This window comes from Onychomys torridus, chromosome 8 (genome assembly GCF_903995425.1).
Source record: "Onychomys torridus chromosome 8, mOncTor1.1, whole genome shotgun sequence".
NCBI lineage: Eukaryota > Metazoa > Chordata > Mammalia > Rodentia > Cricetidae > Onychomys > Onychomys torridus.
In genome coordinates, this window is record NC_050450.1 from 46,872,999 (window position 1) to 46,898,339 (window position 25,341).

General features: G+C 41.8%; 2 protein-coding genes across 2 annotated transcripts; both read left to right on the forward strand.

Annotated features, from left to right (window-relative positions):
- Positions 1-423: 423 nt before the first annotated feature.
- LOC118590151 (olfactory receptor 2AK2-like) lies at positions 424-1,388 on the forward strand. The gene has a single exon (XM_036198023.1). The coding sequence runs from the start codon at positions 465-467 to the stop codon at positions 1,383-1,385; it is 921 nt and encodes a 306-aa protein (XP_036053916.1). The 5' UTR covers positions 424-464; the 3' UTR covers positions 1,386-1,388.
- A 14,527-nt stretch (positions 1,389-15,915) lies between these two features.
- On the forward strand, positions 15,916-16,908 carry LOC118590245 (olfactory receptor 2T33-like). Its single transcript, XM_036198138.1, has one exon. The coding sequence runs from the start codon at positions 15,945-15,947 to the stop codon at positions 16,872-16,874; it is 930 nt and encodes a 309-aa protein (XP_036054031.1). The 5' UTR covers positions 15,916-15,944; the 3' UTR covers positions 16,875-16,908.
- Positions 16,909-25,341: the final 8,433 nt, after the last annotated feature.

The window sequence follows — 25,341 nt, forward strand, 5'->3', positions numbered from 1 at the left end:
TGCCATACTAAATTAGTCACAAATGTGAGAGAATGTTTTCACTGCCAAAAACCCAAATTCCGACCCCCTCAACATAAAGAATCAACTGAGAGGAACACAGTTTTTGTAAGCAAAGTAGATAAACAAATTAATTAGTTGTTTGCATTTTAATTTTGCAATCCTGAAAACGCTTTGTTTCCATTTCCTCTTTGTATTTACAAAGACCTTGTGAGGGAAGAGTTTGCAGACTTCAAACGTGAGACGTGACCAGGAGCAGGGAAGGGGACCCCCTGACTCAGTGCCTGCCTTCTGCATTCTTCACCATATGAAAGCTTGATAGACGGGATGGAAGAGAGATTGCCCTAGAGCTATTCCAGAAAAGCCTGCCTTGTGTAATGACTGCCATTTACTCTCTCCCCAAAGGCAGCCCTCATCATTCCAGGCCTTTTCCAGATTGTACCTGTTTTGATGGTTTGGTCTAAGCCATGGAGACAGGAAATCACAGCTCGGGGACAGACTTCATCTTGGTTGGTCTCTTCCAGTATGGCCAGATGGACACTCTCCTCTTCACAGTCATCACCATGCTCTTTGCAGTAGCTCTGATAGGCAACATCACACTGGTCCACCTCATCAGACTGGACCGAAGACTCCATACCCCCATGTACTTCCTCCTCAGCCAACTCTCCATCATCGACATGATGTACATCTCCACCACAGTGCCCAAGATGGCAGCTAACTTCCTGTCAGGCACCAAGACCATTTCCTTTCTGGGCTGTGAGATCCAAGCCTTTGTGTTTCTGAGCCTGGGTGGGTCTGAAGCCCTCCTGCTGGGTTTCATGTCCTATGACAGGTATATAGCCATCTGCCGGCCCCTGCACTATCCTGTGCTCATGAGCAGGAAGATCTGCTGCTCCATGGTTGCCTGTGCCTGGAGCAGCAGTTCTGTCAATGCTTTGGTGCACACACTGTATGCATTTCAGCTTCCATTCTGTGGATCTCGGATTGTTAACCACTTTTTCTGTGAGGTTCCATCTCTCCTGCCCTTGGTGTGTGAAGACACATCCCAATATGAGCACACAATCCTCATGAGTGGCCTTGTCATTCTGCTACTACCCTTCCTGGCCATTCTGGCTTCCTATGCTCGGGTGTTGGTTGTTGTATTCCAGATGCGCTCAGGGAAAGGACAGAGTAGAGCCGTGTCCACCTGCTCCTCCCACCTCACTGTGGCCAGCCTGTTCTATGCCACCACTCTTTCCACCTACACCCAGCCACACTCCCTGCATTCTCCTGCAAGGGACAAGGTGGTGGCTGTGTTTTACTCAATTGTCACCCCTGTTCTGAACCCATTTATCTACAGCCTGCGTAACAAGGAAGTCATGGGGGCCCTGAGGAGACAGATGGGATGATGGATATTGGTGCAAAAGATGTGGTTTTGCAATGCCTGGTGGACTGAAGATTCCATTTAAAACTGGTCATGAAAACAATCTGGGTGATTGCAAAGATTGGTCTTCTGTAAAAGTACCAGAGAGATTGTGTTCTCATCAAGCTTGTATAGCTAATGAAGCCACAGCACCGAATTTGGTCCTCTCAGTGGTACCATGGTACTGATGTTTCAAACGATCCTTTCCAGTATCCTGAAATACAATCCATAGGAAATAGACTCTACCTAAACATTCAACATAACAATAATTTATAGAGTGTCTAAGGTTGATAAAGAGAAAATCCTAGCACCTCCTCACACTCCACTACTCTCTCCTCCATCAGTGGACTTTTTATGTAAATATTTCACCTAGGGCCTCCAGCAAAGAATCAGACCAACAATATGTGGGCAGAAATAAAAATAGAGGTTAATTCTGTTATTAAGAGGGAATTAGTTCAAAAGCACTAAGCCATGAGGAATGTGACCCTACCTAGGACAGGTACATAGCAGAGCCTCTCCAACACTTGTAAATATAGCAGTTTTGATGATAGAAGAGTTAGAGGCTTCCTTTTTTTCCACCATGATGGCCATTCTGTTCCTATTCTCAGCCTTGTGCGGTGTGGAAAGAAGGGACAAGATTTACAAGGAATACCAAAGAGAAGATAGTATCAGACAAAAACTCCTGAAGATATAAGGATATACTGGAAAGACCCTTAACGAGGGCAGGAATGAAGCCAGAGGTGGCCAGCTCACAGAACCCGGTGGCTACTCTCTCCTTTCAAGCCAGAGGAGATGTGAATCACTGAGAACGCTCAGTTGCAGAAACCTCTAAAGACTCCCGGGCCTGAGCCCTCTACTGGATTTCCAGCACAACCTGTGTCCTCATATTTAATTCAGCTCCCAGTGCCCGTGTTGGGTGGCTCACAGCTACTAGTAACTTTTAATTCCAGGGGAATCTTACACCCTCTGCTGGCCTCCTGTGGTACTGCATTCACATGCACACTCGCTTTGTACTATTATTTTGCCTAATTCTGACTGTAATGAATCTGATATTTAACGAGATTTAGAGGATCATTTTTTTATCTGGGGATTAATCAGAGATGTGTCTATCCAAGTTCTGACTCTTTACATCATATTCCTGCAACTGAAGGAAAAAAAAAAAACCCTACTGTATTAAAGACCAGAAAAATTAGACTATTAATCCTCAGCTTTCAAAAAGACACATTGGTAGATGACTGTTACTTTGGGGACTTAAGATTCCCCATTATTAAGTCTGGAATTCACAGAGATTTTAAGACGGGCCATAGGAATTAGAAATTGGGAAAGGAATTCCAACTGGGAGTAGCGATGGGCTGATTCCAGGGTCTTGAGGCAGGCGAAGAACTCATCTTCCAGGAAGAAGTCTATATCCATACAAGTCAGTCTTAAATTTTTAAATTTACTATTACTGTTGTGTGCATAATGTGTATGTGTGAACACAGGTGTGCACATGCCACAGAGCACCAGTGGAGATCGAAGACAGCTTTAGACATTAGTTCTGGGTTCTGGGAAACTGGGCTCAGGTTCCCACAGCAAGCTCCCCTGCTGGGTGGTCTCTCTGGTCCTGGCCTGGCTACTGTGTCATCCCTTCCCTGTAAGAGGCTCTGTTCTGTGAGCACAGCTGAAATAGACCGGAAATGCCCTTCTCTCAACCTTTGTGCAGAACTACAAATAAAGTATTTTCTATTTTCTCTATATTTTCTGTCACTTCCTCTTTGTGCCAGTGAGCATTTGAACCAGGTGCCAGGCCTGAGGACCAGAGCAATTGATCACAGGTCTGCCCCTTGAAGATACTGGTCATTTTGGTGCCCAGATCCCACAGTCTAAAGAAATCGGACCACATCCTCCTGCAGGGCTCCTTCTGGAAGCTAGAGTTAAGAAGCTGTTCTGAGTTGTGGTTTTACACCTCTAATTTATGGGTCTCCCAGAACCTGGCTCTTCCATTCTCTGTCACATACGCTCTCCCAGACTAAGTCATGTGATGTGAAACTCCCATGAGCTCCTGAAAAATTACAAAGTCGGATTATTTCCTTTGCTCAGGCAATGTGTCTGAAGGCTCGCTTCTCTATCCCTTCCCCACCCTCACGGTGGCCTTATCTCTCTGTCTCACTCTTATTTCAAGCTGTCCCTCTTAATGGAGCTCCCCTCTGGAAGAGAAGCCCCTCTTTCCTTTCTGGGTCCTGTTATGCTGTCTCTGATCAAATTATACTGTTCTTTTTTCAGTGTTGTCCTACCTCAAGACCTCACCACAGTCACCGGGCCCTTTCTTCTAATGACTTCATTCTTGAAGAGTCATCGTGTGTCAGCTCCTTTCCCAGAGTAACTGCTGCTGCCTGGTTCTTTCATTTGACACGGAATTCTGGTTATAAATTCACACAACATTTTGTTTGCAGATAAGAGCGGCAACTAGTTTTTCCCCCCTTGGGAGAAATGTCTATTATCACAATGCTCATATAAAATTCTGTCAGTGGCCGGGCGTTGGTGGCACACCTTTAATCCCAGCACTTGGGAGGCAAAGCCAGGCAGATCTCTGTGAGTTCAAGGCCAGCTTGGTCTACAGAGAGAGATTCAGGACAGGTTCCAAAGCTACACAGAGAAACCCTGTCTCGGAAAAAAATAAAATAAAAATAAAAAATGCTGTCAGTATAGGACAATGTAGTTTTCAATTTAAAATTCACAGAGAACTGTTAGAGTTATATTAAATGTATCTTATTGCTAGGGTAGGCAATGATTCAGGAAATTGGGAAGGGGGGCAGATTCCCAAAGAGACAATTTAAAAGTTTCAAACATTAACCTTGGCACACAAACTTTAAATTGCTTCTTACTGATTAGTTAAAAATAAATAGGGGTCAGGAAGATGGCTCAGCATGTAAACACACCTGCTGTTAAGCCCAGTGACCTGAGTTCAATAGCCAGGACCCCATGGGAGAAGACAACTGTCTCCGATACCCCATCCTCTGACCTCCTCCTGCGAGCTTGGAATGCACATTCTGTTCTTGATTATGTTGGTTCTGGGCCCATGGAAAGGCAGACCTCCCTGTAACCGGAATACGCAACAGAAACAGCTCACCTCATAAAGGGTGGGAAACAGAGTAAGGATCTAGGGATCAGGTACAACCATCAAAGACATCCCTCCCCCCCCACCCCACCACTGATGCACTTCCTCTAACCAAGCTCTACCCTCCACAATTTCTACCAGTTCCAAGAAGGTTTCATCTTCCACATTTCCACCAGTTCTTAAGAGTCGACTCAAAAATGAATCCATTCTTGGATTAAACCATCAATCAGTCAGAGCCTTTGCAGGAGACACACCAGAGGTTCACTTCACTCATCTCAGCATGTTTCAGAACAACCAAGTTGATAAGCTTGACCATCAGGCTGTCACAGATGCTCTTGTTCTATCTGGGTCGATATAGCAAAAGTTCCCCATAATACCACCCGGCTTTAAAACTGCTTGACCACAGAGAAGAAAATATTCTTCTATATATTTCCTTTATAGAGATAGCCAGGTGATTTTTAAAAATAGTCTTAACATCTTCTTTAATTAACCAATTAATTTTACATCCTGGCCATAGTTTCCTGTGGTGATATTGTGTTCCCCAAAATATTGTGCACCCTAATAAATATATCTAAGGTCAGAGAACAGAACAGCCACTAGATACAGAGGCCAGAAAATGGTGGCACACATGCCTTTAATCCTAGCATTCTGAAGGCAGAGATCTATCCAGATCTCTGTGGGTTCAAAGTCACAACTGGAAACAGCCAGGCATGGTGATTCATGCCTTTAATCCCAGGAAGTGATGGCAGAAAGCAGAAAGGTATATAAGGCAGGCATGAAAACCAGGAACTAGAATCTGTTAAGCTTTTAGGCTTTTGAGCAGCAGTTCACCTGAGATCCATTTGGATGAGGACACAGAGGCATCCAGTTTGAGCAATAGGACCATCTGAGGAATTGGCGAGGTGAGGTGGCTGTGGCTTGTTCTGCTTCTCTGATCTTTCAGCGTTCACCCCAATACCTGGCTCTGGGTTTGTTTTTATTAATAAGACCTTTTAAGATTTGTGCAACATCTGGCGCCCAACTTTTGTGGTACGAATTCACAAAAAAGCTACTTGCCTGTGGCCTTGCGGACCCCAGCTTAGGCCCAAGCTACAATTGCCAGTTGTGGTGGTGCACACTGGTAGGATTTGCTGAAGAAGGCAGAGGCAGGAGGACCCCGAGTTTGAGGTTGGCCTAGGAGCCTTGCTGAGGAGAAGCTGCAGCCAGGGCCAAACGTGGCCACAAACGGTGGGACCATGGAGGCAGCGGCTACTGCTCAGAGTTGCTGGTTCTTTATCATGTTTGTAACTGCAATGATGCTGCTACCTGGGATGAAGGGTGTATTGCTGCTTGTTCAGAGAATAATTGCCAGGACCATCGTGTTACAAGAAAGCACTGGCAAAGGTTAGTTTGGAAAAGTTTGGCAAGACAAATGGTGGGGAGAAATTGCTGTGAAGAGTTTCTCTTCTAGGGAAGAATGTTCATTGGTTCCGAGAGACAGACATTTATCAGACTGTGATTGCTCCAAACCAGAGAGGAAACACAAACACACACACACACACACACACACACACACAAAAAAAAAAAAAAAAAAAAAAAAAAAAAAAAAAAAAACCCTGCAGGGAACAATGACCATGCCTAACAGCAACTTTGAAATCTTCAAAAGGATGATGGGACCCCACCACGATGATTCCACATGGACTATGATAAAGCCATTAAGCTCCTTAACACCACCATGGAAAGATCAACTTTGGACTATAAACTACTCAGGACACTTTTGAGATGGCTAGCTGAGATGATCCAGCCTGACAGACTACTAGAACAAGGACTTATGACAAGCCCTGTACTTTCCCATTATGCAGAGACTGGACAAATGGTACAGGACTTGACAATTAACCCAAAAATTTTCTTTTCAGGATCCCCTAAAGATACCTTCACCCCCAGAAAGCAGGAAGTAATTTTAAGAAAAATGAGGCCCACATTCCCAAGAGGTGGGGTGGGTGTTTTTTTGGTCATTCAATGGCTTATGAGTAATTGTTATTGTTTATAATGGTTAGTTACAATTTGCTAATTGTTAATAGTAAAAAAAAATGCTAAACAAAGGAGATTAGATACAGGGTTCTTGTTTTAAAAAAAGAAAAAGAAAAAAGAAGTATAGAAAAGGGTAGATCATTGAATCTACTCTGAAAAAAGGGAAGATATAGAAATGATAAGATAAAAGGTATATTTTTGGATGTACTCAAAAAAAAAAAAAGAGAGAATATGGATATAAGATTTAAATAGGATAAGTAATGAATTTTTTTTTTTGAGTTGAGGATCAAACCCAGGGCCTTGTGCTTGCTAGGCAAGCACTCTACCACTGAGCTAAATCCCCAACCCAGTAATGAAATTTTTTATCTCAATTTGTCAAATGTTAATGGACTGGACATTGTTAATATATTATAATGGAGTTTTTTGTCTGAATCTGTCAAATGTTAATGGACTAGATATTGTTAATGTAATTCTTGACTGTATATATTGTATATACTTATTGGATATAGTTTTTCCTGTATTAGTTATAAGCTTTTTAAATTTTAGACAAAAAAAGGGGGAAATGTAGTGACATCATGTTCCCCAAAATATTGTGCACCCTAATAAACTTATCTGGGGTCAGAGAACAGAACAGCCACTAGATACAGAGGCCAGAAAATGGTGGCACTCACGCCTTTAATCCTAGCATCCCTCCTCTCCTCCCACTTCCTCCCCCCACAGCCCCCTTCTGTCCCCACCCCCAGTCAACTTCTCTGCTTCTGTTCAGGAAAGGGCAGACCTCCCATGGATATCAACAAAACATGGCATATCAAGTCACAGTAAGACTAAGCACCTCCCCGTGTTTTAAGGCTGGGCAAGGCAACCAATGTGAGGAGTATAGTCCTGGAAGTCAGCAAAAGAGTCAGAGACAGCCCCTGCTCCACTGTCGGGAGTCCCATAAGAACAAGCTACACAACTGTAACATATATGCAGAGAGCCTAGGTCAGTCCCATGCAGGTTCCCTGGTTGTTAATTCAATCTCTATGAGGCCCTATGAGCCCAGGTTAGTTGATTCTGTGGATTTTCTTGTGGTGTCCTTGACCTCTCTGGCTCCTATAATCCTTCCCCCCCCCCTCATCTGCAGGATTCCCCAAGCTCAGCCTAATATTTGGTTGTGGGTCTACATCTGTTTCCATCAGTTGCTGGATGAAGCCCCTCTGATGACACTTGGGCTAGGAAGCAATCTATGAGTATAGCAGAATATCATTAGGCATCATTACATTGACATTTTTACTTCCTGAACAGGACACCAATAGTACAGACACTAAGATCAACAATCAATAAATGGGACCTCATGAAACTAAAAAGCTTCTGTAAGGCAAAGGACACCATCAACTGGACAAAATGGCAGTCTACAGAATGGGAAAAGTCCTTCACCAACTCCACATCTGACCAAGGGCTGATTTCCAAAGTTTACAAATAAACTAGACATCAAAAAAGCAAGTAGTCCAATTTAAAAATGGCATACAGATCTAAACAGAGAATTCTAAACAGAAGGATCTTAAATGGCTAAGAAACACTTAAAGAAATGTTCAACTTCCTTGGCCATCATGGAAATGCAAATTAAAGTGACTCTGAGATTCCATCTTATACCTGTCAGAATGACTAAGCTCAAAAACACAAGTGACAGCTCATGCTGGAGAGGATGTGGAGCAAGGGGAACATGTCTCCATTGCTGGTAGGAGTGCAAGCTTGTACAGCCACTTTGGAGACCTACATGGGCAGTTTCTCAGAAAACTGGGAAATCAGTCTACCATTCTAACACAAGACCCAGCTATACTGCTCACAGGTGTATACCCAAAGGATACTCAATCATATCCAAGGACACTTGTGCAACTTTAATTGTAATAGCCAGAACCTGGAAACAACCTAGACGTCCCTCAACTGAGGAATGATAAAGAAAATGTGGTACATTTACACAATAGAGTATTACTCAGCTATTAAAAACAATGACATCAGGAAATTTGTAGGCAAATGAGTGAGGTAACCCAGATTCAGAAAGACAAACATGGCATGTACTCATTTGTAAGTGGATATTAGCTGTAAAATAATGGATAACTATGCTACAATCCACAGACCCAGAGAGACTAGGTAACAAGGAGGGTTCAAGGAGGGATGCCTAAATCTTCCTGGGAAGGGGAACTAGAAGAGATTTGGTGAGTGTACTGCAGGTAGGTGGGGATGGAAACATGAGTGATCAGGTTGGAGTGGGGAGAGTACTGAAAGACACTACTGGAAAGTGGGGCCATTTCAGGGTCAGGTAGAGACCTGGCACAAAGAAATCTCCCAGGAATCTACAAGGATGCCCTCACATAAGACTCTTAGCAATAGGAAATATGTATCCTGAACTGGTCATCTCCTGTGATCAGGCAAGTCTTAATGTCTTATATTCCAACAAATATGAGAACTTCTTCATGCCTAAGTGTCAATCATAAGTAAGTCAGAAGTTTTCTGATATTGCTAAGCTAAGACTGGATGTTGAACATAATATAATCAATGAACTAACGATACTGAAGGACCTCAAGGGATAGCAAAAGATTCTGGATTCTGGATTCTAAAATCTGGATTCATTTTAGAGATGCATAAACAGTATTTTAACATCTATTGTTAACAGTAAAAGTGTGCCTGGGGTTTAAGAGATGACTCAACAGTTAAGCAGGTATTGGTCTTGCAGGGGACTCAAGTTCAATTGCCAGGACCCATCAGGTGACTCTCAACTGCCTGTAACTCCAGCTTCAGAGGACCCAAAGCCCTCTTCTGGCCTCTGTGGATATTTCACTCATATGCACATGCCCCCACAAAGACACACACACACACACACACACACACACACACACACACACACACGTAAAAATCAAATAAATATTAAAAATAAAAATTTGTTTCCTTAATTTGGGGTTGAATATCTTAATTAACTGTATGTTAAGCTTTTTATACAATGAGCACAAAATAATTGTTCTTTTTTATGGCATACAACATGATACATGTATATAGTTTATGATGATCATTTGAGGGTAATTAACATGTCTGTTACCATAAACATTTATCATTTCTTTATGGTAAAAAAATATTCAGAGTCCTCTGTTCCAGGTTTCTTTGAAATGAATAATGTGTTTTTATTAACACCAGTCACCTACCTTACTGTGTAATAGAATACCAACAAGAACTGTTTGACTATTCTTCCATATGCCTAGAGGTACCAATCTATTTAAATACAAGATTCAAAGAGCTCTGTGTGTTGGCTTTAAGAATCCCTGTATAATTGTGTAGAACACAACTCAAGCAGACTTCTCACTTGTCAGCCAGTTCACACCCAGAAGTGTGCATCCAATCAGTTACAGCTTAGTGAAGTAGAATAACATAGATTTAATTTATATTTTTAACCAGTTAAGGCATTAGACAAACACCTCCCCTTATACATAAATCAGAAGGCTGGATGGGAACAGATACCTTTGGGGTAAACCTAATGTTTCTCAGTAACCTCACTGTTCAGTAACCTCTGTAAATAAACCAGCTAGGGTTAGATATCTTAGCCCTTTTTATAGATGATTAGCCTGAGTCTCAAGGCATTCAGATGACTGTGCCAAATCTTACAGCTACAAACTTTAATTCTGCACTTGAGCCATCCCCATTTTCAAAGAGTAGCTTTATAGGCCAAGTATTTCTCACATTCTGTGTCCATCTCCATCTCACTTCCAGATAATTCCATACACACAGTTGCCGCTAGTGCACAGGCTAATGTGACTGCTGCATTCCCCGGAGTGAGATCATGAGTTTACTATCATAGGTAATGATATTAAAAAGTGGATCCCTTTCAAACTGGCTATCTCCTGATGTCACCAATATGGGTCAGTTACGTCAGGGGTCAAATATCCTGGGATTTGAACATTAACTTTAGGGAGCTGATATACAGAGAATGTAGTATCAGCTGGATTTCACTAACGGTGCTCTCACTGAGATTCTGCACTCTGGCTGTGGGATGACCTGGACTGTGAGCAGGTGTGCTTCATACTGCACAAGTGGCACTTAGCTTTGGGTGGCGATTCATGGGATCAGAGCCACAGAGTGAGGATTGTCCTGCACAGCTCCCAACACAGGTGAGTGTAAGGACTGCAGGTGGTGTTCTCTGTTACAATATATTCCACTTACACAATTTCAGGGACTATGCCACAATCCATAGCATTTTTGAGAATAGAGAAGCCAATGTAGCTACACCTCCCCTCATAACCTCTTAAGCCTGCTCTCCTAACTCTGACATCACCTTTTGTAAAATCCACAAAGCGTGATGCTGGTCTCTACCAATTAACGTGATATGAAAGATCATTGGGTTGTTAGATGTCCCACTATAGCAGCCCAGTGGTCCTCTATGGCTTTTCTCACTGCATGTTTTAGAGGAATATTAAAAACTTTTGTAATATAAGTTGTTTTCCCCCTTTCTTTTAAGTTATGTCTTAGGATAAAATCCAGAACAACTCTCAATACTTGCTCGGGACAGAGCCAACTCTGGTTCCACTTCCGGTTGACTATAGATGACAATAGTTCTGTTTTATTTTCACTTCTGCCCTGAGATAGACTTCAGTACAACCCAACTTATAGTGTGAAACAGAGGAAAGCTCAGCACCATATTAGTGCATAAGCATGGTAGTTGCTTTAACTGTACCCTTAGTGTCCCCTGATATCAGATATTTTCAGTACTTAATTGAAAACCTATAAGGTTTATAAATTTTGATTATATGCAGTTTTTCTTAGCAAGGTGACATTATTCAGACAGTACCAGAGAGGTTTTCAGGAGAAATGAGAGTGAGGCATAGTCCAACCCTGAGATAGACGGTGCATTCTATTCCATCATTTAAATACTTCATGCACTTTCCTTTAGGACTAGTGACAGTTCTATCATTAAATTGCGTTTGTCATTATGATTGTGTGTGTGCATGCACACAGAAGAGGAGGCCAGAGGACCATGTTGGGGAGTCTGTTTTCCCCTTTCACTTTTACACAGGTTCTGGAGATCGAATCCAATTCCTCAGACTTTCATAGGATGTGCTTTACCCACTGAGCATCTTGCTGGCTCCAGCAATGATTCTTGAGCAGCTTCCTTGAGAACAGTAATTGGTTAAGTACTCCATTTAAACTACCATATTTCATTAAAACAAGTCTATAAGACAATTAAGTCCCTACTTTAAAATACTGACCGGGGACTTTTTTGATCTAAGACAGTGGTTCTCAACCTTCCTAATGCTGCAACCCTTCAATACAGTTCCTCATGTGGTGGTGATCTCCAACCATAAAATTATTTTTATTGCTACTTCATAACTGTAATTTTGCTACTGTGATGAATCATAATGTAAATATCTGACATGCAGGATATCTGATATGTGACCCCAGAGGGGTTGAGAACTGCTGTTCTAAGAGATGTGTTTAACTTTAAAGTGCTGTAATCACAAAGATACACTCCAGATGTGGAATCTGCAGGTACATGAACAAGACTGTGGATCCACACTTTCTCCTGACACGATGGTAGCATCCCTGGAATGTACAGACTGGGTTTTCATGTCATTTAAGCAACAAAAGTATGCTGGTTTTCCTTGGCCAAAGCAGCACGACTGTAATAATCTTCTATAGTCTTTATTTGTTAATGAGTTCACAAAAACGCTGCTCTATACCATGCATTTCTCATCCCAGCAATCAGGAAGCTGAGGCAGGAGAGCTGCAAGTTCCAGGACAGCCTGGGCTACACAGTAAGACCTTGTCTGAAAAATAAATATCTGAAGTCAATTATTCCTTACTTCCACTTTGCTAAAGCATATTTTTGGTAGCAAAACAGCCTACTATTGCCCTTACGTGGGGTTATGTGTGACATGATATAACCTATCTGAATTCAACTTACCAATTACTTGAAAGTTGATCATTTTATCTAGTCTAGGCATTCAAGAGTCTTCCGTTTATCATATTTTTCTTTTTTGATTAAGACAATAAATGTGAGAGGGAATTTATTCTTTTTCTGTGTATAGCATAATGGAATACAAAAATGACAATTTTTTTGATCTCCAAATTTAGCTTGCACTTTATTCTTTGAAATCATATTATTATATTCGCCTGAGTAAATATCTTTGTCATGAAAAGACACATTATAAGATTTTATTACCTGATTGCTTCTAGACTTAAAATAACTTACAAATTTGAAGCATGAATAATAGTTCTGTGACATATAAACATTTTATTGGCTTTTAGAAGGCAATACTTTAGTGAAGGTGTAGAGAAAACGCTCATAAACACTAACTCTCAGACATCAGAGTGACTGTATTAACTACTATCATGTAGGATTGCTCTCCAATCAGAAGAAATCCATGAAACATGAATGACAGGAGAGTCCAAGGAGACACTGAAAACATTTTTATGTTATTAAAACACAAGGGAAGTTCTATCGTAAGTTAGTTCCGAGATACATTTTTTTCTTAAAAATATTCAAGTATGAGACATCTATTTTCAGATAATTGTAATAGTTCTTTGTGGCTATGGGAACCAAACCCGAGATTTCACACATGTAAGATAAACACTCTACCACAGAGCTGCTCTGCTGATCCTGGAAAAATACTTTCATTTAAACTTATTTTAAAATATTTCTCTCTCTCTCTCTCTCTCTCTCTCTCTCTCTCTCTCTCTCTCTCTCATGTGTATGTCTGTTTGTGTCTGTATCTACGTGTATTTGTGTGTGTGTCTGTGTTCGTGTTTATGTGTGTATACATCTGTGTGTATTTACGTCTGTGTGTCTAGAAGGGGGGTCTCATGGGTGTCACAGTATGTTTTCAGTGCTATCACACAGTAATATCAAATTGACAATGATCATAGGTGCCTTTCATGTATTAATAACTACTTACCTTCCCAGTATTGCACTAGTGAGACACAGTCCAATGTCTGGAAAACAGTAATGTGCTATAGCTTTCCAAACATATCATAGGTTTAAAACGATGCAATAAAATAACTTGAAATGTGTGAAATACATTGAAGATATATGCAATAAGTATAACTACAATAGGCCACTATACATGAGTCACAAAATACTTAAGAAACATTGTTAGTAGAAAACAGGAAAAAAGATTTTCTTCTTCTTCTTCTTCTTTTTTTTTTTAGTAGAGTATCACTGTGTACCCTTGGCTGTCCTGGGACTCACTATGTAGACCATTCTGGCCTGGAACTCACAGAAATCCAATTGCCTCTGCCTTCTAGGTGCTGGAATTAAAGGCATGTGCCAGCACACCCGGTGAGAACAAAATTTCACATGCAATTTTTCAGATTAGCCCAAAGGTTAAGGAGGCCGGAGTTTTTCTGCCTCAGCATGGAGACACACATGACTTAAAGCTGACAACAGTCTCGATGTTCTATGAATGATGGCTATTATTACACCTGACAACACCTAACTATCCAAATAGGGAGAGGAAAACGCACACATCTTTAATCCCAGCACCCAGGATTGAAGGCAGAGTCAGGCAGAGATCTCTGAGTTCAAGGCTAGCCTAGTCCACAAAGCAAGTTCCAGGACAAGCAGCATTGTTACACAGAGAAACCCTGTCTTGGAAAAAAAAAAAATCTGCTGGAATTTATACAATGTGTAATACCCACTCACAAATTTATCTTTCCATTCTAGTCAAGCTAACAAAAACTAGAAAATGATTCCTACTTGAAGATTATGGTTGAAACTTGAACAGAATTCCCTCGGCAGTCATTGAACCCTGCTCTTCAGCTATTGGAATTTGGGAGGAAATGATGATCTTCATGCAGATAGAGAAGAAAGTCTTTTACTGAACAGATCTTCACAGGAAAGAGATTTAATCTAGAGTGTGAGTAAGTAGAAAGCCCCACACTGGGATCCCAGGAGGTGTTCTGCATGTTGTTTGTTAGGGACACTGGAAACCCACATGACATTTTCACAAGTGGTAACTGTCTGATTCTTAAGAATATGGGATTACTCTAAGTGTGAAAGTCTGTAACACAATTTATATTCCCCTACTTCTAAGTCTTCATGAAACTGTCAATTTTCCATAGGAATATTTGATGAAATTTGGTATCATTTTTGAGAGTATACTAGATAAAGGTAAGTAATTAGTGTAAAAAGAAATCTGTATGAGCTAGTCAGTCACTCGAGAGAAAGAGGCGGGCAGATCTCTGTGAGTTCAAGGCCAGCCTGGTCTACAAAGCAAGTTCCAGGACAGCCAAGACTGTTACTCAGAGAAACCCTATCAAAAAAAAAAAATTAAGGAAAGAAAGAAAGGAAGGAAGGAAGGAAGGAAGGAAGGAAGGAAGGAAGGAAGGAAGGAAGAAAGAAAGCAAAAGGAGGGGGGAAGACATCTACATGAACCAACGGCCCTTCTCATCAGGAAAGAAATCTTGATAGTGTGAAGCTTGGCACTGGGTGTGAAGCATCTGTGGTCATTACATATGCTATAGGACAGCAGGGCCTCACACACAGAATAGAGAAATTCAGCCGTGTGGTTTTCCTTTATGGCAAAGTATGATGACAAGAGTGTTGTTGCCTTACTTTCATATGGAACTACTTTAATAGGTATGTAAGAAACGTGCCAAGGTCATGAGTCGGGTCACAGCAGCACTCACGAATTTACAGGAATTTAGTGGTCTTTCAACTGAGAAATAGCAAACTGCAGGAAATTGAAATCACACAACAATGCCTCTTTACACTATGATTAAAATAAGCATAGGAGTAAACACATGAGGCAATAGACTATTTGTTCTGTTTTATTTAATTCAGTTGAAAGTTAAAATAAGATGCAACAAATGTGGACAATGCAGAAGTGTGTGTGTGTGTGTGTGTTACACACTCGTGTGTATGGGTTCACTGACAGGCCAGAGGAGGGTGTTGAGGTCCTCCTCTCTCAGTCTCTGTCTTATTTCTTTGAGGCAGAGTCTCTCCCTGGACCATGCTTTTGCATTTGTGGGGCTAGGCTGGCAGCCAAGAGAGCCCTAGAAATCCTTCGGTCTCTGCCCTTCACAGAGCTAAGCTGCAGACATGAGGACCACACCTAGCTTTTTATGTGGGTTCTGAGATCCAAACTCATACCTTCAAGCTTGTGCAACAAATGCTCCTTATCCACTGATCCATAACCTCGGTGTCAAGTTGTAGAAAAAAATTAATTATCCCACTAAATTGAAATCTTCTGTCATTGGAACAAATATTTTTAAGGCTGTTGCAAGTCACATTTAAAAAGTCATTCTCAGACTAGGCATGGTGGCACATGCTTTTAATCCCAGCACTCGGGAGGCAGAGGCAGGAGGATCTCTGAGTTTGAGGCCAGCTTAGTCTACAGAGTTAGTTCCAAGACAGCCTATCTCAAAAAAAAAAAAAAAAAAAAAGTATCCTCCTGTCTTCCAGGTTTGACCAGAGTCATGGAGACTCCCAGTAACACCACAGGAATGGATTTCATTCTTCTTGGGCTCTTCAGTCACACACAAGCCCACTCCTTCCTGTTTTCTGTTGTGTTAGTAATCTTCACTGCCTCCCTGATAGGCAACACCCTCATGATCCTTCTCATCTGCAGGGACCCCAGGCTCCACACGCCCATGTACTTCCTTCTCAGCCAACTCTCCCTCATGGACATGATGCTAGTCTCCACCATCATTCCCAAGATGGCAGCCAACTACTTGATGAACATGAGGTCCATCTCCCCTGCAGGCTGTGGCTCCCAGATCTTCCTGTTCCTCACCTTGGCAGGCGGTGAGTGCTTCCTCCTGGCAGCCATGTCCTATGACCGCTATGTGGCTATCTGTCAGCCCCTGCGCTACCATGTCCTCATGAGCTTCAAGCTGTGCGTGCACCTGACCTTGGGCTCTTGGTTCCTGGGAGCTGCTGATGGGTTGATGCAGGCGGGCACCATCCTGAGTTTCCCCTTCTGCCGCTCTCGAACCATCAATCACTTCTTCTGTGAGGCGCCTTCTCTGGTGCGCCTTGCCTGTGCTGACACCAAAGTCTTTGAGTTCTTCATGTACATCTGCTGCATCCTGATGCTCCTGATCCCGCTGTCCCTCATCCTGGCTTCCTACTCGCTCATCCTGGTGGCGGTGCTCCGCATGCGATCCTCAGCAGCCCAGAAGAAGGCCTTTACCACCTGCTCTTCACACCTGACTGTGGTGGGTCTGTTCTACGGGGCCATCATGTTCATCTACATGAGGCCCAAGTCCCAGCAGCCAGGGGAGCGGGACAAGGTGGTGTCTGCCTTCTACACCATCTTCACGCCGATGCTGAACCCCCTCATATACAGTGTGAGGAACAAGGAAGTCAAGAGAGCCTTGAGGAAGTGGCTGCAGAAGACGCTGTGATAGATGTGCAGGGGGAAGTTCACCAAAACAGCTCTACTCAAGTTAGGCACACCTCACTCACAGACTCAGCTCATCTAGTCCACTGAACTCACTCTTTTGTGCTCTATTAACTTATTTGATGCTCATTTGTTATTTTATATTCTTTTACCAAGGGTTTGGAAAACCAATTAAAAATCAACTTGCCCTGCTGGTGTCCCTTGTGCCAGCTACTCTGTTTTAAAATAAGGTCTTAGAGATGAGAGCCAGTGACACAGGTCTGGTTAGCTAGACTTTAATCATGTGACTCAGTTTTTGTTATATGATGTAAAACATCAAGAGATAGAAGAAGAAATGAATAGTAACTTTTTTTTAAATGTAGTGCCTGATTTATTGTTATTATAAAGTAAATTGTAATGAAATACATAACCACTAAGAATTATTAAACATAAAATATAATTGCATAAAACATATGTCAAAATGTTTCGGGAGAATTTTTCAAAGCTATTAGAGAGCAATTTAGAGAATTCTTACACAGGAGATGAGCCGGGAGGACTGATGGCTTTAAAATTATAGCAATATTTAACATCTTTAACAACAGAACAAATATCACTAACCAAAACATAACTCAATCATAATGAAATTTCCAAATGAGTGTTTGGAGATGAAATCTTTAAGAAGTGACTGGGCCTAAGGGCTCCACTCTCATGATGGAAGAGCATTTATGCCATTATAAAAATGTTAGTTAGTTCAACACGACGGCAAACACCTGTGATCTCAGTACTTGGGAAGCTGATGCAGGAGAGCTGGATTGCATAAGACCCTGTCTCAGATAATAAAGGAAATGAGAGTGAGTTTGGCCCTTTCCATTAAAAAAAAAAAAAAAACCACAACTCACTTAAAAATGAATAAGAGATAGTTTATCCTGGAGCCAAATGTGAGTGACCATAGCCCTTCCAGATTTAGGTTACCCTCAACTCCATCTTCCAACATAGTGCAGTTTCATAAGGTTTTTATAGTAGTAGAATAAAGAAATTTAAAAATCAAGACGCCTTCCAAACTCATTTGGGGAAAGCAGCATGTAGGCAGGCGACAGTGGAGCAGGGACACTTCAGGTCCAGGCTCCTGCATGTTCTGACAGTGTTCTTGGTCTGTAGGCTGCTGGAAGCTAGCGCTCTGCAAATCCTAAAGGATTTTCTTAACAGTCGTTAATATGTTAGATCTTGTTCAGGAGAAGACTAAAGATGGTCAGAGATAATTTGGTTCTGGACCTGCAATATTCCCGTCCCTCCACAATCACTGAAGCGTCAGTCAGTCAGTCTTCAAAGTGCAGTCCATTCCACATCAGTCCATCCATAGCCCCCTCTTGTCTTGTCTGATCCTGCCACCATCTGCTAATACACAAGCAGAGCCCTCACAGATGCAGGACTCTGGAATTGAGACTTCCCCTTTGCCGAACACTAAAGAACTACCATTCCTTCCTTGGTACCCAGGATGTGGTATTCCGTTATGGCCTCAGAGAATGGAAGGAGACACCAAGTACAGGTGTACTAAGGACACAGCAGAGGCAGAAGGATAGGAAGGAGATACAGACTCTATGAACCTCCACAAAGGCAAACATCACAGTCCATCACCCTGTTGACTTCTTTGAGGCAACTTTCAGCCTCAGAGCTTGTCATAGGAAAGACAGACAAGTTTTCTTGAAGGGAGGGCCCACAGTTTGTATATATGTTTGTTGTGTACCAGTTTTTCTACTGAGGGACTCATATCTTTCAACAAAACTGAGGCACACTGGGCAAGCCACATCCTTGGACCTCATGAGAGGCATTAGCAGTAGCGTGTGAGCTGAGCCTGGGGCTCCTCTGTATAAAGGCAGATCTAACCCTTTTCACACCCCCTGCCTGTCCCCCAAATTGGAAACCCTTTCTCTCCTACATCTTTAACATTTGAATACTGAATTTGGGGTTTTCAGTCAAGGCATGCTCTTAGTGTGTGAACACCAAACTCTTTCCAACCCTTCTCTGGTAATGGTGCTCTCAGGAAGCCCTCTGTTTTGGTGAAACCCTTTGTTTTGACCTGTGTTGTCTGTCTTCTGTGAGCACAACAAAGCACCCACCTCCATGTCCTGAGGAAGTGACTTGTGAGCAGTATCTCGGCTGGGATGTGTTTCCACTGAGTTGTACATCTTTCCCCACTCCAGAGCTGCCTAGGGTGTTGGAATCCAGCAGTTCTTAGCTAAGTCCCTCTCTAAGTATTTTTCTTTTTGAGAAAAATTGCTAAGACCAAGGCCATGGTCCATTTCTAGAAACAAACCACATCCAGTGTCTTCACAGTAACCCTAACACCCAAGAACATAACCACTGCAAGACTCTCAGAGTCTATCTAGTAACTTTCTCAGAACCTTGGAGGCTTTAACCTGGGGCATCACTGTTCATTTTCACCCTTTGCCCAATTCTGCTTATGTTGTGGCCGCATTGTAAGACACCCCATCCCCAGCAAGACCACCACAGAGCCGATATCCAATGCAAAACACAAAGGGGTTTATTGATAACAAGCAAGCTCAGGCTTGGTCCTCATCCAACACACTGGCTAGACAGGTGAAGGAGGACAGCCCTGAGCTCTCAGGATGAGGGATTATTTTAAGGGAAAAACTGTAAGCAGGGTGGTACAAGCCTTGGCATCATATGATTGGGTTAAGGTATATAACCTTTGAATTTACTGGTTAGGGGTTACAGTTATCATTTGGGGCAGGCCTGGACAAGTCCCAGGCTCTGTCCTTGAGCTGCCATGGGGGCTGGCTGGCCTTGCACATACTGAATGTGGGGGCTGACTCAGTGGCTCAGGCTCTGTCCTTAAGTTGCCATGGAGGCTGGCTGGCCTAGCATGTTCACATTGACCCATGCACGTAGCTCTAAGTTGGTGAGGGGTCCCAGACAGTAAACAACTGACTGAACCTTGAGCAGTCAGAGTACGTGCAGAAAGGGAGCTACTGCAAGGACTATGTCTTTTGTTCATGGCCCTCCCAGAAATGCTTGCTCAAGTCTCAAGAAATATGCAATTGAGGCCTGATCTCTGAGAAAAGACTGAGCAGCCTGTTATGGAGTCTGCTTGGTTCTTTCACTTAATTTTTCTTTAGGTGTCGATCCTAAGAGGTCTTCCCAGCTTCCTGGATGCCAGTCTCAGTCTGTGTATTCTCCAGAAATCCCAGGAGTGCCTTCTTTGAGTGAAAAGGGCAACAGCAGATTATGTATCTCTCCCTTGTTCGAGATGGCTAACCTGGGCCTCTGGGCTGTGCTTTTTGGCAGATACAATCCATCTTTGTGATGGATAACCTCACTACTCACCCTTAGTCATACAGTCCTTAAGGGACCCACACCAGATACTCACATGGAGTGCACTCTCAGCTCCCCAGAGCTTCTAAGCCCCATACTTTCTCTTGAAGGACTCTGAATGCCTCTCAACATTCTTAAACCCCATAGACTCTCTCAAGGCTTGATTTAGTCATGCAACAATGTCAATTCTGTGTCAGGGCAGCATCACTTGATAGCTTCTAAAGAACCCAACACAGCAGTGGCCAAAACAGAAAAGGACATAAGCATGGTTAGGAAGGATGGCCACATTCCTGTAGAAAGCTTCTATGCTGAGCGTCATGGTGGCCCCACTTTACTCATTTGGAGTCTAGAGGGTTTTGTTGTTTGCTTTTTCAGAAAATACAGCAATCTGGGTTTAAATTTAGATGTACACATTTGATCAATCGTAAATTCAAGTAGGACTTGCCAGTTTGATAAAGTTCCACATCTGATGAAAAAAAATGTATGCAAAAAGCTGGGGGAGTAGATCAGCTGAAAAATGCTTTCATCTCCAGCAACATATAAACTCACTGTAGTGGCAATCCCGGCACCTGGAAGGTGGAGGTAGAAGGATCAGGAGTTCAAGGCCAGCCTCTGCTACTAAGCTAGTTTGATAATTTGTTCTTAAGTCAGCCTGAGCTACATGACATTCAATTTCATATAAATAAGTAAGTAAATGTTAAGTAATGTAAAAATCTGTACTTTCCTTTAAATAAAATTAAATGGGAATTGCAGTTCACCAAATTATCTTACATTTTTTTACCAGGTCCATTTCCCTAACACATAATCCATGATAAAGAATTTTTGTGTTTTTTGTTTTGTTTTGTTTTGATTTGTTTTGTTTCCAATTATCTGTTTCCAGTTGTAGAATCTGGGGTTTCTATATATCAATAGATAACTCAGAAGTTGAAAGGCACAGATCCAAGTTCCCAGGGTGCCCATCACTGGAAAACATCAAAAGCAAAGAGTCAGCCGGGTGGTGATGGCCCACACCTTTAATCCCAGCCCTCAGGAGGCAGAGGCAGGCAGATCTCTGTGAGTTAGAGACCAGCTTGGTCTACAGAGCAAGTTCCAGGACAGCCAGAGCTGTTACACAGAGAAACCTTGTTTCAAAAAAAAAAAAAAAAAAAAAAAAAAAAAAAAAACCAGCTAACAGTCAAACATCATGAAACACAGATCCACATACATTCAACCTGGGAAGTGTTGTCGAATGAATACAACCTGGAGATGCTGTCACTGCTATTAATGTTTTTATTATTATTTTACTATACAGATACAAAGATGAAAATATAAAATCAAAATATAGCAGCCTGTTGCAAATGCACACAAACAGGTACATACAACACAACCTTAATTATCTCAAATTAAGTCCAAGAAGAAAAAAAATTCCACAGGCTTCATTTATTTCAATTGCTGTTTTGACAATTGAGCTGGTCTGAATGGGAGACAGTTTAATCCTCCTATCTGCTGAAGTGTGTGCAGGGAATACCAGAATCACATGACTTCCTGATTCATACATTTGGAATCACAATCCCCTTTCAAAGACATTCATTTACATTTTTTTCTCTTGCATAATTCTCTGTCATTTCTGTAATTCACAACTTTATGATATGTGTAGAAAATTCATAATCTCTTGGGAATTTTTTTAATTTCTCAGTACAGTAAACACTTTTGGCAACTGAACTGTCATCCTGGCAGCTCTGGGGTATTGTTAATAGGATAGTGTTTGCAGCCCAGGCTGGCAGTGGGCCATCTTCATGACAGGTCAGTCCAGGCAGAGATAAAAGAGAGGTGGAGGGCCAGGCTAGGCACAACTTCCCTCCAGGTGGGGCCATCCAGATGTGTTACTGAGTGTGCAGATCCAGGCTGCTGGGCATCAGTTTTGACTCTTGTAGGTAGGTATGCCAATCTCTTCATGTCTGATTATTTCTTTGTGAAGTTTAACTCTAGAAAATTCAATTGCAGATCCCAGAACTTGGGAGGTGGAGGCAGGAGGAACAAAGGGCCGTCAGCTACATAGAAAAATGAGCCCCACCACTCTGTACATTTCACAAAGAAACTCCTTCTGGTTACACATCTTAGTACCTGATGAATTAAAATGTGTGTAAGTGGGTGCTGACATTAAGTTAATTCTTTCAAAACAAACCCATTATTTTATTAATATAAACAAGTCCTCTGCTGTTACCTATTTTTCACATAGCGATTAATTTTCATTTCAGTATCCTGAAATTTAGACTTTTAAAATTACATATTAACGATGAATTTGGGGAAACATGGAAAGGATATTATGTATTCTGACTTTTCTGTGGTTTTTCAAGAGGCTTTTGTAAGAAGAAAATGACGGCATTTGTCTCAGCCTGTGATTTCAAATGCAAAAGATGTGAGTGTAGTTTTGAGTAAAGATGCCACCATGTTCACACTGTTCTAGAAAGAACTCCAGAAATGTAGCAAGGGGATGTCCGACTCCATGGACACAGATCAAGGAGAGGAAAAGGAAGCCTTGTTTTTCAGGGTAAAACAGCTGCCCATTGCCTGCACTGGTCAAGCTGGAGGCCTTGCATTCCACAGTGACACATTTAGCATGTTTCCCAAATGAACTAATTCTTTAGGACCAATTTTAATCAGGATGTATTTCCATGGTCAGTTTTTTAGGATTTTATTCCTATAGTGGAGGTTTATGAGCTTTTTAATTAGTGGTAATGTGTCTAATTTGTATAAAGAGATATAGGCAATACTTTTAATAAAGGCAAGTTGACCACACAACTAGATTCATAATGACTGATGATTTTTAATCATTTATTTCACCTTTAAAATGTATACATATATCATCTATTGCCACTAAAAAGTTGAGCAGATCACTTCTAATTTTAAACTTATATATAAGTAGAAATTCATAAAATATATTTTCTAGGGATGGGAATATAACTCAGTGATAGAGAGCTTTCCAAGCCTGTATGAGGCTGTATGTTCAGTCTCCAGTGTTGTATAAATAGAATAAAACAGAAAATGTATTCTAAAAAGAAAAACCCAGAGAGGTAACGGAAAGCTGTTGAACTGGTTTTCTGAAAACGCATATACCTCTCTTGCATGTTTTAAATGAAGATTCATCACTGCTTCTTTGTGTGGTACCTTATTTCTTTATCAAAATACAAACTCCAACATCTGTTGTCAAGCATCTTATTAAATTGGTGCACACGTATCCACAATGGGAGGGAAAAGCCTGCTGTTCTGGCCACAGATGGGTGAGCAACAATCACAATATACCACACAGTGGACCATTAACTTCCTGAAAAAATGAAGTCAGATATGACATCCATGAGCCCTCGGGGCTTCAGATATGCTTTGAGGTACAGTCAAATAGATGGGTGCTGTGGGATTCCAGCATGCATGTGTCCCAGTGACACATAAGAGAGAAGAGTGGCTACCAGCAGGTGTAGGGCAAAAAGAATAGGGAGTTTTGCTTAGTAGAGTGCTGAGTTCTCATTTGGAGGTGTTAAGAGAATTTAGAAGCTGGATTCTAGTGGGAAAGGTGCCTAATGACACCAGAGTGACTATGTACATAAAATAGTTACTGTGGCTGCAGAAATTAATTTAAGAAAGTTGCTCTCTGCCCTCCAGTGGCTAAAGGACACAAACTTAAAGTTTCACCTATCTTCGATAGTGAGAGGTTGGAACAGTGAAAAACTAAGTTAGGAGGGTTCTGAATGGTCAGCAGTGTGATGTTCTGAGAGAGGTGGCCATGGTTCCATGTAGTTTCTGGAGCAAAAGTGTATGTTAGAACTGGGAATGTGGGCAACTCATGAGCTGAGCAAAGAGAATGTACTTTCAAAGTAACTTTCAAAATAAAATAATTTCCAAAATATTTACCTTTCAAACAACTAACTAAAATTCTCAGGGACTTGGTCAGGGGCTGAGTGAATCATAGCGCCATTGTTTCAGCCATAGTTTTGATTTTGCCTGAGAAGAAACCCAGGAGGTGCCCCCGAAGGCACAGGCTCCCTCAAGACATTTGAACTCCACAGAGACCTTGAGAATGAATTAGTATCCACATCTTTGTTGGGTGGACATTTTGATTCAATAAGCTCAAACAGCCTTGGCACCAGCAAGTCAAAGGTTAAAATGAAAGTAAAGCTTTAAAGTCCCTTGAGAATGAAGCAGGAATCGTTGTTTTCTCTACAATTAGGCAAGAGCTAGGGTCTCTGAGTTATCCACTAAAGGGAGAGTTTGTGCAGCTGTAAAGAGGGAGGAGCTGCCTGATACAGCAAATGCTTTGGAACAGTTCATTAAAATATGCATTTAGCATTGCAGCTTTGGAACAGTTCATTAAAATATGCATTTAGCATTGCAGCTTCACACTGTAGAACCCCCAAAAAGGCTGTTGTCATTTGAAGTGTCAACCTATGTAAACAGAACCAAGTTAACTCCTACCCCAGGGCAAGTGAAGCTTCTGTCCACAGAGTCTGACTTCCCTTTTCTAGATCCAAGAGCAAACACTCCTTTGTTTGGTGAGCCCTTTATTATTCAGTGTTAGAACCATGTGAATTTGGTGTTTTCAGTAAAGTTTAATGGGGCTGGGATGTGATTTGGGAGGTAGAATTTGGGAGGCCATGCACAAAGCCCTGTGTCCATTCCCCAGCATGACATAAACCAGACATGGTGGCACACACCTATAATCTCAGCAATCAGGAGGAAGAGACAGTGAGATCAGAGTTCCCAGATCGTTTTCTACTACATAGCAAATTCGAGGCCAGTCTGGGATACACGACCCCTTGCCTCAACAAATAAACAAAAATTTTGATATAGCAAATGTGCCACCTACATTAACAAGTCCCTAAGTTGTATATAACCAATATTGACTTACGCTCCTAAGACTTGATGATGCAAAACCGAATGCCCATGAAACTATAAATGACAAATCCACAAATAGTTCTCAACCATTTATGTGGCTATCAGGTAATGGAAAGTCAGGAGTTACTTGCAGCTTGCAGAGAACGTTAATTCATTATTCCATTGAACTCACTCTCCTGGTGAGCTGTGTCAGGTAGACGTTGGGAATGCAAAGATTTATGTTAATGTGCAACCATGTTGGAACATTTTGCAAGCACAGATGGACTTGAAGTGGGTTTCACCGTTTCTCATAG

Excerpts from the sequence above, each read along its gene's own strand:
- LOC118590151 (XM_036198023.1), top strand. The coding sequence starts at position 465 with ATGGAGACAGGAAATCACAGCTCGGGGACAGACTTCATCTTGGTTGGT.
- LOC118590245 (XM_036198138.1), top strand. The coding sequence starts at position 15,945 with ATGGAGACTCCCAGTAACACCACAGGAATGGATTTCATTCTTCTTGGG.